Source organism: Phoca vitulina, unplaced genomic scaffold (genome assembly GCF_004348235.1).
Source record: "Phoca vitulina isolate PV1807 unplaced genomic scaffold, GSC_HSeal_1.0 scaffold46, whole genome shotgun sequence".
NCBI lineage: Eukaryota > Metazoa > Chordata > Mammalia > Carnivora > Phocidae > Phoca > Phoca vitulina.
The window spans coordinates 7,357,296-7,373,739 of NW_022589749.1; the positions used below are offsets into that span (position 1 = coordinate 7,357,296).

The 16,444-nt window shown below is 46.3% G+C and overlaps 2 protein-coding genes across 4 annotated transcripts in view; one reads left to right on the forward strand and one right to left on the reverse strand.

The window, feature by feature from the left end:
- ALDH2 (aldehyde dehydrogenase 2 family member) overlaps positions 1-4,720 on the reverse strand; it is a 28,649-nt gene extending 23,929 nt beyond the window's left edge. The window contains exon 1 of the mRNA XM_032431231.1: positions 4,536-4,720. Within this exon, the coding sequence (XP_032287122.1) occupies positions 4,536-4,661 (126 nt within the window). The 5' untranslated portion in view covers positions 4,662-4,720. The remainder of the gene's footprint in view (positions 1-4,535) is intronic.
- Positions 1-16,444, forward strand: part of BRAP (BRCA1 associated protein) — a 93,611-nt gene that overhangs the window by 4,809 nt on the left and 72,358 nt on the right. The window contains exons 1-2 of one of the 3 annotated variants that reach the window (XM_032431228.1): positions 3,214-4,441; positions 7,009-7,073. The gene's annotated coding sequence lies outside the window, so the exon portion shown is untranslated. Of the gene's footprint in view, positions 1-3,213; positions 4,442-4,971; positions 5,174-7,008; positions 7,074-16,444 lie in introns of those variants that run through there. The other 2 variants (XM_032431230.1, XM_032431229.1) reach the window with 2 other exon arrangements.

Sequence of the window (16,444 nt, forward strand, 5' to 3'; positions counted from 1 at the left end):
TTATTCCTTCCTATAACCTCAGTACACGTTGTTCTTCGATTTCCCCATGGATGGCAAGGTGGCTTCCTAGGTTTTTGCTAATGTAAACTACGGGGCAATGAACATCTGTGCATGCCGATATATATTTCCAGTGCGTTTCTACCTCACAGACTTCTGTAATGCTTGACTTTTGGTACTGAGGACGTATTAATATTGTAACCAGAAAATTCTATACAGGGAGATCCTTTCTTAATTTCCTTTTTGTCAGTTCTCTCTTTAGTTCCTGAGTGCTGTGGTCAAGAAGCTAAGAATAGAGACACACATTGAATTCACCACCCCAAACTCCCATTCAACTTTACCAGAACCTAGCTCACCCCTTCAGGAAACAAATTACAACTACAACAGCACCCACATAATGGAGTTACATCACCATTATCTCGTAAGCTCAACAGCATCACTGTTACCCCAGCTTTTACTTAAGGCTGCGTGAACATGGACACCCCCCACAGCCATGAGCCAGACACTTTCTAAGGGCGGTATAAGGATGAACTCACTCCAGCCTCACAACAACCCTAGGATGTAGATGGGATTTTTACCCCATTTTACAGATGTGGTAGCTGAGGTACAGAGTTAAATAATTATACCACCCTCCGTATCCCCCTCTTCCCTGCTTTGTTCTTCTCCATAGCGCTGATTGCCTTGGCCATACTATGCATTTCACTTACTTGTCTGTCTCTACTATCCAGGCCACAAACTTCCCACAGGCAGGGATTCCTGTCTGTTTTGTTCATTGGAACTGGGAGTACTCAGGAAATGTCTGTTGAATGAATGAACCTGCCCAAGTCAACGTCAATGAGCGGCAGGCAGTCTGAGTCCAGAGTGCAACGTGGTCTCTAACAATATTCTGGTGTTCATTATTATTATCAACCAACGTGGGAGTCAGGAAGATGGCACAGTGGGAGGATCCTGAGCTCACCTTGTCCCACAGACATACCAAGATAACAGTTACATCTGTGCAATGAACTCTGAAAATGACCTGAAGATTGGTAGAACAGACCTTCCACAGTTCATCATGGACAGGAGGCCACACTGAAAAGGGTAGGAAGGTCAAAGACACAGTTGGGAACCAAACCCCTGGCAAGACTAACCACAAAGGGGAGGGACACCACAAGTGTGGAGAAGCAAATGCAAGAGATCAGACCCTACACTAGGCACACCAGGCACTGGGGACTCACATTGGGAAGACAAGTCCCCATAATACCTGGCTTTGAAAACCAGTAGGGCTTAACTTCAGGAGCTTTTAAAATCAGCAGGGCTGGGCGCCTGGGTGGCTCAGTTGGTTAAGCAACTGCCTTCGGCTCAGGTCATGATCCTGGAGTCCCTGGATCGAGTTCCGCATCGGGCTCCCTGCTCGGCAGGGAGTCTGCTTCTCCATCTGACCCTCCCCCTTCTCATGTGCTCTCTCTCATTCTCTCTCTCTCAAATAAATAAATAAAATCTTTAAAAAAATAAATAAATAAATAAAATAAAATAAAATCAGCAGGGCTTGGGGCGCCTGGGTGGCTTAGTCGTTAAGCATTTGCCCTTGGCTCGGGTCATGATGCCGGGGTCCTGGGATCGAGCCCCGCATCACGCTCCCTGCTCAGCGGGAAGCCTGCTTCTCCCTCTCCCACTGCCCCTGCTTGTTGTGTTCCCTCTCTCTCTCTGTCAAATGAATAAATAGAATCTTTAAAAAATAAAATAAAATAAAATCAGCAAAGCTTAACTCGGGGTATTTATTATCAACCAACATGAATTGGTGATGCTGCAGATGAAAGTATTAGTCACATTCATCCAGAGAGGTTACTTTGCTGAAGCCACAGTCCCTTGGGTTTTCCTTTGAGTTGTCTTTCTAGATCTTAATTACTCTCCAAGTCAGGAAAGAAAAACAGAATGAAAAATGAAAATCAGTTTGTTGACAGAGGTGTGGCCCTGAAATCACCAAGGATAAGAAATGTTGATCTTCAAGAAGCTTGGCCATCATCAGCTCCCCCTACAGGTCCCTGCTTTTGAGTGGGGGGAGAAGAACATGTCCTGAAATCTTCCTAACCCATCCAATAAGTTTACCCCACCCTGCGGCCTCACCCAAGACAAGTAGAGGCAAGAGGACCCCAGGAAGGTGGACCAAACCAGCCCCCTCAACCTCTTTTGGATTGAGAGAAGGAAGTAGGAAGGAGAAGACCTGTTGCCTGCACCCCTCCCACCCATCCAGGTGAGACCCAACAAGCCTGAAGTGTGACGTTCCCCAAAAGCCCACACACACCGGCAAATGCCCTTGGCAAGAAAACCTAGCCTGCAGAAGCAACTTCAAAGCCTATTGGAAGAGCTCCTTTTTGGGAAGCTCAACTCCAGAATGTTCATTGAACTTCAAGGACCCAGTAACACCCCAGGAAATGTCCAGGAATATGATCTAGTTTGTTCCTAGAGCCCTTGGCTCCTAGAGACTCAAAATATTCAGATTAGGCTTTGGCATGCTTGCCAGCAGGATTACCAACAAAGCAACACTGAAAACAGCCCAAGGAACTTTAAGAAGTGTCAGTTCAACATGGTGCGATGCATTGCAACCTTGGAAAGAATAAAAAAGATATGAATGTACTGACTGAGAAAGGTAACTCACATACATTGTTCAATGAGACAGTGTTTCAAACAGTAAGTGCTAGTATCGCATTTATGCAAAAAAAAATCTGGTGCATGCTTGCGTGCGCGCGCGCACACACACACACACACACACAGAAAACGCAAGATCACGGACCTCCTGTTAACAGTGCTCTTGGAGGTAGTGCAATGGGGGATGGGGGGCAGTTTTACAGTACTCTGTATTTTTACAGTGAGCAACTGTTACTTTTATGATCTCAAAAAATGTGATAAAGGAAAGAAGCTGCAGGGACACTGCACTCCTCTCCAACTCACATCCCCAGATTAAGTCTGGAGAGCAGGACTCACGCTATCTACAAGACACTTAACGTTTGGATGCCATTTCCTCACTTCCATGTGACCACAAAGGAGAAAGATCTTAATTACATCTTGTGTCCACAAAGGCTTGGGGTGCTGACACCTTTCCCTTAAGGATATTTCTGTGTGATTTTTCTGATGTTCAAGTCTTCCAAGCATGAACTCATTAAGCAGCCTACCAAAAGAACAACAACTGCTGCATTTGGGGCTTGTGTTACCCAAAGGAAATTTTATCTTTTGTTTTTATTCCCTCGCAAATGACCATTTGTAACTCCTTACAATCACACAGATGTGCCTTTACCCACCACCTGTGTGCACCTTTGCAGCCCAGCTCTGGGCCAGACAAGCAGGTCCACTGTTGAAAGTAGTCGGCCAGGGATCAGCTCTATGGCATCCTAAATCAGCAGTGACCCCTCTATTCCAACCCCGAGTTGCATCAATAGTAGCACAGAATGTTCTGATTAGAGGCTTTCTTTTGGGAGTCTAGATGTGAACCCCAACTTTGCCACTGGCTTCAATCTTTGGGCAACTCACGAAACCTCTCTGTAACTCAGGCTGTTCATCTATAATGATGGAGATGATCACAGTGCCCACCTCACTGGGCTGTTGTAAGGATGAAACAACAAAACAGAATGGTGCCAGGTGCACCGAGAATAGCTGTTACTGCTGTTAAGTGCTCACCAAGTGTACCAGGCCCCATGCTGGCTGACTCACCCACTTCCCACTTTACAGAAGAGGAAATCGGAAGCTCACAGAAGGGCAATTTGTTGCACATACAAAACGAACTCTTTTCACAACGATTTCCTTCTCTGTGAATTCCAGCGCCTTACCCAAACTCAAAGAACAAAAGAGAGACTATTCCAAAGTCCTGCTTGAGCAAGAAATTGGCCTCTGGGAATCGGTATGATCCTGGAAAGCCCCTCCTTGGTTTGCTGGAAGAAAACCTGATCCTTGGAGGGCGCGGACACCATTTGCGGATGGCGCCCCGGAGGCGGAAGGCCCCGCACCCTTTCCCCGTTCCCAGCAGTGGACGTGGGCGCTCCCGGCCGAGGGGCCTTGGCCTTTTCCTTAGCGAACTGGTGAACTTCAGCTGAGAAGGCCCCCTCCTTTTCTTGTTTTTCCTTTTGGACTTCCTTGGACGTGGGCAAGAATGAAGGGATAAGAAATGACTAAGGAAAAGACAGAAAAGGTCCCGCTAAGCCGGACTCTGATGGAAATCTCGTCTGGGTGGGTGATAGTGAAAGCCCTCTGCAGACACTGCGGTGACTAAGAGGCCGAGGGGCGGAGAATGGAACCCCGAGAGCGGGCGCAGGAAAACGGACGGCGGCCGAACGAGAACAAATACGCGGCCCAAGTCACAGCCGGAGAATGGAACAGGGGTTGTCAGCGGCGGTGAAGGGGCCAAAATGCTCGCGGGAAGAAAGGGAAGGTGTGCGTAAAGCCCAAACGCAGCAAACCTCTCGAGCCCCAGGTGGGTAAACTGGGGCCCAAAGAGACCCAAGGCCTTCCCACCCGGCGGGCTCCTTTCCCCCGAGAGAACAAAGCCCCGGGGCCGGCGGCCTCACCTGGTTGTAGAAGACTTCAGGCTGCTGGTTGGGGGCCGGCACCGCGTGGGTGGCGGCGGCCGACAGCAGACGGCGGCCTACGCGGGGCCCGAGGCCAGCGGCGGCGAGCGCAGCGGCGCGCAACATGCTGCGGAGGGCGCGGGCGTGCAGGACCGTGTGTGCCCGGCCGCCGGCTGGCGCTGCTGTGGGGGTCACAGCGACCGCGACCTCTCCCCGCCCCTGGCGCGGCCGCCAATGGGCTGGCGCGGGGCGGGGCGCAGGGGGCGTGCCCGCCACCTCCCCCGGGGTCTCGGGCGGAGCTGCCCGGCGGCGCCCACTGCGGCCCCCGGCCCTGGGCTGCTCCCGCTCGGCTCCCCTTTGTGCCCCGCTACCGCCCCCCGCGTGGCGCGCCGGGTATACGCAATAACCCGACCTCGCGAATTCTGTGTGTGTGCCTGAACCCTAATGTGGACAGGCCTGACCCGGAGCAACCCTGGCCCTGACTTACGCGGGCTTACACTCTAGTGAGGGAGGCCGACCTTAAACTAAACACGAGGTAATTTCGGAGAGTGGTAAGGAATGTGAAGATACCGAATAGGGTGAAGACACAGTTGGAGCAGAGAGCACTGCTTTTAAATCCTTGGGTCAGGAAGTGACAGGTGAGACCTGAATTGTCTTCGGAAGATCTTACACAGAGTGGTGAGGAGTTCACAGAAGGATGGCTTGCTTGATTTGCATCTTAAACTCACTGGTTTCTCATTCTGTGGCTAATGGACTACAAGAGAGCAGGGGTGGGGGCAAGGATCTTGCAAACTGTTTAATTCCGGGAACATCCCGGAGCTGGACACTGGGGAGACAGGGAGGAATCAGCAGGTTCGCCTAGGAAGGAGGATGGATACAAGGTCAGCTGTGTGCATTTCAACCAGGTAATATCAGCAAAAGTCCGAGGAGGAGGTGAAGAAACCTGGCAGGAAGATCTGGGCTGTGTTTTGACAGAAGAGGAGCAGAGGAAAGGGGCAGATCTAGGCAGCAAGTGTATGGGTTTTTACTACTGAGGCTCCAGCCACGGGAGCTAAGGCTGAAGAGGTTGACCAATGCCGGGTATTAAGTACCAGACAAAGGTGTTCTAAGGTCTGAAGGAGACGCACATGGTATGTGAGGTATGTGTGGGGTGTGTGTGTGTGTGTGTGTGTGTGTGTGTGTGTGTGTTTTGTTTTGCCTTAAAGAGCTGATGTGATAGCAAAAGGATAACAAAATAATTAACAGAGCTGCTATAGCAGATATGCCACCAAATTCCAGTGACTACATACAATAAAGTCCCTGCTCACGTTGTGTCTCACACAGATGTTCCCCTCCAGGCAGGAGCCCCCGGACCCAGGCTCTTTTCCGAGTATGACTCTGAGGTTAATACCTGATTCCCAAAGTCACGGTGGAGCTCGGTGTCATTTCAGACAACCAGAGGAGAAAAGAGCATTAAGGATGGCACAGGGGAAGTTTTTGTGTCTGAGCCTGTTTCATTGGGTCTTCAGTCACTTGGCCGTTCCTCCGTGTAAGGGAGTCTGGAAAATGAGATGTGTGCCCCGAAGAAGGGGCAGTAGGTTTGGAGATCAGGGGCAGAGATAAACTGAAAAGTGAACCTCCCTCTTTTCTAAATGCAGCACTCAGCCCCCACTTCCCCTTCCCCAAGACATCTTGCTTTGTTCACTTAATAATGTGTCTGGGAGATGGTTCTGCACCAGCACACAATAAAAGTGTCCCCATTCTCTTTAACTGTTACATAGAATTCCATTGGATTCATGTACCATTTTTATTTAATGAATTTCTTGTGGATGGGCTTTTAGGTTGTGTCCAACCTTTTGCCATTATAAACAGTGTCCAACCTTTTGCCATTATAAACAGTCTATATCCTTGACTTACTTGGGAAACTCATAGAAACAGCTGCTAAATCAAAGGATACTTACAACATTAATTATACGTTGGCTCTTGAACAATACGGGTTTGAACTGTGCAGGTCTACTTCCTTGCAAATTGTTTACAGGACTGTAAATATATTTTCTTTTCCTTATTTTCTTAACATTTTCATTTCTCCAGCCTACTTTATTGTACGAATGCAGTACATAATACATATATTACACAAAATGTGTGTTAATTGACTGTTTATGCATGCAATCAATAAGTCTTCTGGTTAACAATAGGCTATTAGTAGTTAAGTTTTTGGGGGTCAAAAGTTGCATGTGGATTTTCGACTGCATGGGGGTATTTTGTTATCCCCAGTGCCCCTAACCCCTGCATTGTTCAAGGGTTAACTGTAGATATTGCTGTATTATCCTCCATAGAGGTTTGATTAATTTACAATGCCTTCCCCCCGCACTGTCATATATGAGTTTCCTCACACCCTCACCAATACAATTTATTAAGTTTTTTTAAGCTTTATTAATCAAATAGGTGAAAAATAGCATTTCACTATCACATTAATTTGCATTTCCCTTTTCAGGACTGAGCTTGAACATCTTTGCTTACATGAAGTCATGTCTTCTTCCTCTGCTACAAACTGTTGAGGTACCTTGCTCATTTTTCCATTGGTTTGTTGTTGGTTTCTTTAAAACTGATTTGATTTGTAGGTGCTTTATATATATATCAATGCAATTAACATTTGGTCATTTCATATATGGTGCAAATATTTTCTGCCAATCGTCCTTGATCTTTTTACTTAGTTGATGCCTGTTTTTGGTTTTGTTTTTGTCTTAAGGGTTTTTTTGTTGCTGTTGTTTTGGGAGGGGGGTTGTCCAGTGTTTTATTTTCTCTAATTTATTTATTTATTTAAGTAATCTCCACACCCATCATGGGGCTGGAACCTATGACCCCAAGATCAAGAGTTGCATGGTCTTCTGACTGAGCCAGCCAGGAGCCCCTGTTTAGTGTTTTCTTTTATGTCTCTGGCTTTTATGTCATGCCTAGAAAGCCTCTTCCACTTAGATTATTTTTTATTTTCTTCTTTATTTTTTTTAAGTTTTATTTATTTATTTGAGAGAATGAGAGAGAGAGCACAAGCAGGCGGAGGGGCAGAGGGAGAGGGGGAAGCAGACTCCCCGCCAAACAGGGAGCCCGACTCGGGGCTCGATCCCAGGACCCTGAGATCATGACCTGAGCCAAAGGCAGATGCCCTAATGGACTGAGCCACCCAGGCACCCCTCAGATTATTTTTTAAATGTCTCTTATTTTTCTGTTATTTTTCAACTTTATGGAGATATAATTGATACATAACATTGTGTAAGTTCACAGTTGGATCCCCTTACGTATTGCAAAATAATGGCCACCATTGCATTAGCTAACACCTCCATCATGTTATTTATATAATTACCATTTCTTCTTGTGTGTGGTAAGAACATTTTAGATATACTCTCTTAGCAACTTTCAAGTATTTAAGTATAAAATGCAATACTGGTCATTGTAATCACCATGCTGTACTAGACCCCCAGAACTTATTCATCTTGTAACTAGAAGGTTTTACCCTTTGACCAATATTTTGCCATTTCTTTCATCACCTAGCTCCAGGTAACCACCTTTCTGAGTTTGACTTTTTTAGATTCCAAATGTAATAGAGATCATACAGCATTTATCTTTCTGTCTGACTTACTTCACTTAGTATAACGCCCTCAGTGTTCATCCATATTGTTGCAAAAGGCAGGGTTTCTTTCTTTCTCATGGCTGAATCATATTTCATTGTATTTATATACATTTTCTTTATCCATCCATCAATTGCTGGACACTTGGGTTCTTTCTGTATCTCAGCTATTGTGAATAATGCTACAGTGAACATGAAAGTGCGGATATCTCTTCAAAATCCTGGTTTCATTTCCTTTGGATATATACTCAGAAGTAGGATTACTGAACCATATGGTAGTTCTTTCTCTCTTTTTTTTTTAAGATTTATTTATTTATTTTAGAGAGAGTGTGTGCACAGGAGGGAGGGGCAGAGGGAGAGAGAGAGAGAGAGAATCCTAAGCAGACTCCCCACTGAGCTCAGAGATCATGACCTGAGCCAAAATCAAGAGTTGGACGCTTAACTGATTGAGCCACCCACGTGCCCCATGACAGTTTTATTTTTAATTTTTTGAGGAAACTTCATGTTGTTTTCCATAGTAGCTGAACCAATTTACATTCTCATCAACAGTGCACAAGGATTCCCTTTTCCCCGTGTACCCACCCACACTATCTCTTGTCTTTTTGATGATAGCCATTCTAACAGGTGTGAGATGATATCTCATTGTGGTTTCGAATTGCATGTCCCTGATGATGAGTGATGCTGAGCATCTTTCCATGTACCTAATGGCCATTTGTGTGTCTTCTTTGGGAAAATGTCTATTCAGTTCCTCTGTCCATATTTTTAATCGGATAGGGAATTTTTGTTGTTGTTTTTTTTGTTTTGTTTTGCCACTGAGTTGTGCGAGTTCTTTATATCTTTTGGATATTAACCCCTTATTAGATATATAATTTGCAAATATTTTCTCTCATTCCATTCCCTTTCATTTTGTTGATTCTTTCACAGAGCAGAAGCTTTTCAGTTTGATGTAATCCCACTTATTAATTTTTAATGCAAAATAATCTTTGCCAATGGCTTCAGGTCTTATGTTTAAGTCTTTATTCTATTTCAAGTTAATTTTTGTGACCAATGTAAGATGGGGGTCCAATTTCATTCTTCTGCATCTGGTTATCTAGTTTTCCCAACACAATTTATTGAATGTTTACCTATTTATTTTCTAGTATTTTTATTGCTTGCATTTTAAACTATAAAATGTGATTCTTTTATTAATTTTGGTAGAAGGAAAGATTTAGAGATCTGATTCTTTTTTTTTTTTTTTAGATGTTTCTCAGGGTACCTAACACCACTTATTCATTAATTCGTCTCCCCCCCAATATGAAAAGCCATCTTTTAGTATACTAAGTGCCCTTAAGTAGTTGAGTATTTCTGAACTATATTCTGTTTCCTGAATCTGTCTCTTTATGTCCCAGTATGAGGCTGTTTTGATCACTGTAGCTTTCTTGTAAGTCTTGTACTATCATTTGTAGTATCATATTTTTTATTTTAAAGATTTTATTTATTTATTTATTTATTTATTTGATTGAGAGAGAGAGAGAGCACAAGTGGGGGAGATGTGGGGCTCGATCCCAGGACCCTGGGATCATGACCTGAGCCGAAGGCAGATGCTTAACGACTGAGCCACCCAGGAGCCCCTGTAGTATCATTTTTATCATTTCTCTTAACCAAGATATTTAAGCCTGGAAGTGACAAGTTTGCATATGTGCTTTGAGGGATCCTCTGGAGACGACATAGAATATTGGTTGTAGAGAGGAGACAAGCCAGTTGCAGAGATCTGACATGAGAGATGACGAGGGCCTCATTGAAAGCAATGGGGTTGGCTGGGAGGGAGCACATAGAGGTAGAATTGATGGTTTGCTGTGGGAGATCAAAGTGAAGGAGAGCTGGAAGATGGTGCTGATGTTTCTACCCTGTGCTGTTCTCCAAGAAGGGGAAGCCATAAATTTGGTTGTGGGGAGAGGAAGGAGAAATTCGTTAGCTTACAGACATTCATATACATTGAGAGAGTGGGCAGCAACGTGCTTGGGTCCCTGCCAGCATGCATGGTTGCGTGTCTTGGTATAGAGTACACATTGGTTCACAGATTTATTTATTTTAGTTTGTTCATCTGTGGCGCTCACCAGCAGCTTTCCTGCCCATGGTCTCTTCGTCTTGGGGACCCATCCTCCCCAGGTCCATCCTACCCTCTCTGCTTAAAGAAATCTTACCTATCAAGATTCTGGCCAAATCCCATCCTCCAGGGAAGTCTTCCATATCCATATTAGCCTTTGGCAGCTGCTTTCAGACAGTCTTCAATTTCGAGTCATCCAAGCACTACAGACCAAAATCAACTGGATGTGCTGAAACCCTAATATACTTGTGCCTCCATGTGGCTCAGTCTGTCCAGAGCATTAACTAAAATTTAACTCTCCACCTAGATTTCTCCCTGACAGTGTGTGTTGGTCTTTTTTTTCTTTCTTTCAATTCGTTTTCTTGCTCTTAAGTCTTCGTTCTTATTTAAAAAAAAAAAAAATTCTCTTTTTCTCTAGATTCATCTTTCTCTCTTGCTCTCCATTGCCCTTTGTCTGTGGACTCATTGCCAGGAATTGAGCTGACAAAAGCAAAGTATCTTTAAAGGGCAGAAGAGTGAAGCAGGGGAAGGAAGGAAGCAAGCACAATGATCTTTCTTTTTAGCACGATGCGGCAGGGAGAGATGTGAACACTTGGACATGAATTAGTGTTGTCCTGCCACTGAGCTGAGATCATTGGGAGAAGCAGCAAGTTGAGCAAGAATCCTTTCACTTGCTCTGAGAAGACAGATACACTCTGAGCTTTGCAATACTCCACAACATTTCCTGGTTAGAGCCCAATTGTGTGTTTTCATGTTGAAAATAATCTAGTTCCACCTGCTCTCTAAAACAGGTGGTAACTAAGGTGTCCTTTGGAGTCACTGAATGGTGAGATTTTAGGTATTTGGTTAGTTAGTACCCATCCATCCTGGGACACTGACTCTATCTAGTGGAAGCTTTTTCTTTTCCACCCAAACAGTAGATGTGAGGTAGGCAATTCGAAGGAACATTTATTTATTTAGAGAGAGAGACAGCAGGGGATGGGGGGGCAGAGGGAGAGAGAGAATCCCAAGCAGACTCCCTGTTGAATGTGGAACCTGACATGGGGCTCGATCCCATGACCCTGAGATTGTAACCTGAACAGAAATCAAGAGTCAGACGTTCAACTGACTGAGCCACCCAGGAGCCCCCAAAGCAACATTTAAATAGGAAGATACTCTGGGGTGCCTGGGTGGCTCAGTCGGTTAAGTGGCTGCCTTCAGCTCGGGTCATGATCCCAGGGTCCTGGCATCGAGTCCCACATCGGGCTCTTTGCTCAGCAGGGAGCCTGCTTCTCCCTCTCCCTCTGCCTGCCCCTCACCCTGCTTGTGCTCTCTCTCTCTCTGTCAAATAAAAATAAAAACCTTTTAAAAAAATAAAAAATAAATAAACAGGAAGCTACTCTGCCTCAGAAGCAGGAGGAAATGTGGTGCAGCCCTGGGCCCAGGCTGCCCTCCTTATTTGCACATACGGCTAGCTCACCACGCCACACGTGCAGCCACGCTCGCAGAGCAGACCCCTCTGCTCCATGCTGGTTGCCCCTGAAAGGCATGGTAAGGACGTATTCCCAAAACTACCCAGCTTTGAAAGTAGAATCATTGGGAAAAATTCATATACTTTCTTTATGGCAGGACATGCTCCTCTTAGACTAAATGGGGCTTCCTTTTCCTCCTCTGTTTCTAGGTGAGGCAATCAGCACCTCTCAGGAAGCCCCACAGAGATCATAAAAATCCATGCCTCACAGTGGAAAGAGCTCTGCAGTCCCCGAATTTAGGTTCGAATTCATTGACCTTAAACAAGTCTCTTTGAACCTCAGTCTCCTCACCTCTAAAATGGGCAGAGAAAAAGTAGCGGCCAATTATTGTAAGGGTTCAAATAATATATGGATGGTTCTTGCACCTAGTATGTACTAAATACCCAGTAGCGATTATTCTATCTGGTGGTGGTGCAGCCTCACTCCCAGGGGTCAAGTGAGGGGAGTCTAGCCACGTGCTTCACCCTTGCTTCTCCAGATGGGGTCCCCGAACAAGCAGCATTGTCAGACTTCCTGAATTACACTCTGCATTTTAACCAGATCCCCAGGTGATTCCTTTGGACATTACAGTCTGAGAAATGTTGCAGTCTTAGCTGGTCCCAGCTGGGCCTTGACTCTGGAGCCCCTGCAGGCCTAAATCAACTGAAGCGCAGCCTGCTCTTTAGCCCCCTCTGGACTCCAGCCACAGACGAAACACACACGTATACCACGGGCTTCTTACAAGCTGTGCAGTGCATCGTCTCATCTAATCCCCCAACAGTCCTGGAGGGGAAGTGCTGTTCTCCCCATTTCTCAGATGAGGAAACCAACTCTACCAGATGAAAAATGGCTTCCAACATCGCCCAGCTAGTCTGTCATGGAGCCAGGATTCAAACCCAGGGCTATTATTTAAATCCAGATCCGTAGCTGACAAAGATTCTCTCTTTAACCAAATTCTGCCCGGCTCCTCTGAGCTTTCTTCTTGAGTGGCCCTCAAACTTGGCCTGTAAAAACTGCAGACTCTCAGCACAAAAGATTTATTTAGCCTACCCTCCACCCCCGCACCACCACATCAAAAGATTTGAAAACACAGCAACATAGTTTCTAGCAACTCAAGGCTACATCCCTATAATGACCTCAGCCCCCAGGAAAGTGCTGCGTGAGACAATTCAAGGCTGCTCCAAAAAAGGTATTCTGTTGCAGCCAACACCCCAAGAAAGGGCACTTGTCTCCCAGTCTCTGGGAGGCTCAAGCCCAACTTCAATAAGCAAGTGCCAGTTAGCAAACCCAAATAGGCTTCACATGGACCAGCCCCCACTTCCTACTTTTGGTAGATCAGCAGGAAATTCCCTGTACAACCCCCACCACCCCTCCTTCCCTTGAAAATGCTCACTATAAAAATGGCGGTTGAGGTCAGTTTATGCTGAGCCCTCTGCCCTATTGCAGTAGTACATTATTGATTAATGTCTGTCCTTCCCAATGTAATTAGCGTCTGCCTTTCTCTTTGACAGCTCTTTACCTTGTGTTATCTATCTAGTGCTGATAGGATACAGAATTCCCAGAAGCCATTTCTCTACTCAGCCATCTTGGTTAAAAGACACTGCTCCCAGAGTACTTGTCCAACAGATAGACGATCACAGATCTGGACCCCAGGTTGCTGGAGTCTGAGACGCCGCCATCCGTGTGCTCTGACGCTCACACACATGAGCAAGGGTGACATAGGGCACAAGTCTGTAGCCATCTGGCAGCACAGAAGGCAGTATAAATACCAACTAACATGTCTCAGAGATGTTCAACCATTGTTTCAGCCCTGGGCTGACACAACGTTTCACTATGACTGCAGAAGGGCAGGCTGTGTTCCTGGCCTGCCCACTTATCCCTGGGCAGCTCTGCAGCCCTCGGTGCTGACAGGCAATGGGCATCTCTGAGCTACCAGTGGAAACTCTGAGATGGGGGTATGTGGTGGAGAATGTTCTTTGAGATCATTTCCGGCTGTTGTCTTGAGGGGGCCCCAGCCAGGCAAGTTGTCTGGGATTCAGTCTTTCTTTCAGCCTCTATAGGATTATTCTGGAAGTATCTGATAGTATCTGAAATCAGGGCTTAGGGGAGCATGGGCAGCTTGTGGATGCCATGCCCACAAGTTGCTGCAGGGAGAATGAGGAGCTGGGAGAACGGGAAGGGCTGAAAGCCCCCACCAGAGTCCTCACTCCTGATGGAACCTTGTGGACGTTTGACTGTCACAGGATCACTGGGGAGGGTTCAGCCCTACAGAAATCCAGCCTCCAATGCTTGTCAAGAGAGGAACAGAGGAATGTGCGAACGTTCAGTTGCTTTGGGATAGAATATTCCTGTGAGAAGGAAAAATCGTTAGCATGTTCTGATCACATGTTGCTCCCTTTCCCACAGCTAAGAAGAAGACAGGTCGGTCCAGCCATGTAAGGATGGTGGCAAGATGTTTAGTGTTTCACAAATAAAACTGGTTAGGCAAGATCATTACCACCAAGCTTGTTCATGCCCAAGTGTGCACCCGCAACCACAACTGACTCGCATTTCAGAGAAGCACAATGCTGAGAGCATCATCCCATTTGTTAATACATTTGGCTTATCAGAAACATCAACTGTTTGTTGGAGGTAGAAAAAACATCAGATTAGGACCAGGTTAGATCTCCTATATTCTCCGGATCCTTTGCTCTGTAGCTTCTTAAGGCTCTGCCCCCACTTCCTTTTCTTTTCTCTCTCTCTTTTTTTAATTTCATAGGTGGTTCTTTTAGAGCTGTGTGCAATGTTAGGGAACTTTAAGCCAGCTGTAATCCTCCTTTATTCTTTTTTTATTCTGGTGAACTTTGGAGAACAGAAAGATCTTTTTAAAACTCAAGTCGTATCACACCACTTTCTAAACTCATCAGTTTTTACGTTATTATTTTTTTAAGATTTTATTTATTTATTTGACAGAGAGAGACCGTGCGTGCACAAGCAGGGGGAGCAGCAGAGAGAGAGGGAGAAACAGATTCCCCACTGAGCAGGGAGCCTGATGCAGGGCTCGGTCCCAGCCTAACCATTCAATCATGCCTCCTTCCCAAATCTTAACCTAGAGATCTCCCGGTGGCAGAAGTCACCTAGCAGAGTGGACAGCAGGTATGGTTCCAGCTGAAGTCTTCCAGAACCTTCGTTATCACGCAGCTGTCAGGGGACATCTCCAGGAAGAGAGCCATTCTGAGCCAGGCACTCGCTGCTCCCCCTGCTTGTGCACACACGGTCTCTCTCTGTCAAATAATATAGCTTTCTTTTGCATGGGCTTCCAACCTTTCAGGGGATCAAAGAATAAAGTCTCTGTGGACATGCTGGGGAAGGAGGGTGGTATAGGGCTAGACTCTAGAATCCCAGGTACAAAAGCCACCAATGTGGGTTCTCTCTGGTAGCTGATGTTTAAAGATGAGCCAGTAGCAGAAGTGGTCCTCAGCAGCCCATGGCCTTTTGGACCTTGGAACTTTGCCCCCTCTTGCCATAGAGGCTGGCCTTTTCCTTCTGATCACCTCGACAGAGGGAGACTCATTCTGCTCTGAATTTCAGATTTCACCAAGTAACAGATGCAAAGCAAAGACAGGGACACAGCTTCTTGGCAAGAATATCATCTTGCTTCACCTGCTAAGTGCTCTCAGAAAATGGTTAGGATTTGAGGTCCAAAGGCAAAACAGACAGGTGGCTCCAGGTCAGAGCAGGCACAAGGAGAAGCACTCAGCGGGCTTTCCGAGCACCAGGACCCTCCCTGATGATCCAGTCAGCCATATGCATTGGTGGATCCTGCTGGGATCCAGTCTGCCCTGGGCGATCTTGAAGCCTCGGCCAGGGACCCAGACCATGTTCTCCTCGAGTACACCTATCTGCTCAAACAGGACTTCACCAGGGCTGCTGAAACACCCAAAAGATTCCCGCTGAGCAGTCTGTCTACCTGTTTCCCTTGGATGTGTTTATCCCTTGCAACAGTTCAGGTCACCTGTGCCAATATTGCTGCCCTTTACTCAGCCTTCTGTCTGGGACATGGTTGACGGGGAAGGGAGGGCAGGAAGGAGCCTATTAAAGATGGAAAATAAATCACTGATTTGCTGTGTTAAATGAATATTTTGCCATTTGTTTTCTAAAACATGATGACTCTACCTTGAACCGAAACTCCTTGGTGGGATGTGACTTTAACACCGTAGTGATCCTTTGGAAACACTGAAAATAAAAACGTGAACGCTGTTAGCAGAGAGAAAGAGCCCGTGTGGGAGGGGGTCCAAGCCTGGAGGTCAGCTGTCTACTGGGATCTAGAAGAGAAAGTTTGCAGTGCACGTCCCGCCTCCTGCTTCTGTCTTGCGTGGCCTCCTCATCTCACAGATTCTTGCTTATCTTCTAAGTTCAGAAGAGAAAAAAGAAAGTATAAAAATACCTGTCTGAAATTTGCCTTGTGGTTGATACTCATGTATGGAAATCAAATGCAGGAGCATGTGGCCCTCCCAATGTCATCATATTCACGGAGGTTTTGTACCCCGATCCAGAACAAGGACTGCCCAGAGCCACTTGCCCAGGCCCAGAGCCACACACAGAGGTGAGCCGCTCCTGGGATGCTACCCCGGAGCGTCCTCCAGCCCGTCCGCTGTCACAGCCTGGATGATTTTCGTCCCCGGAGTATCCATGGGAACCGAGAGCACGATGCTGCCAGTGGCTGGGGGCCTGTGGGTCTGTTTCTCCC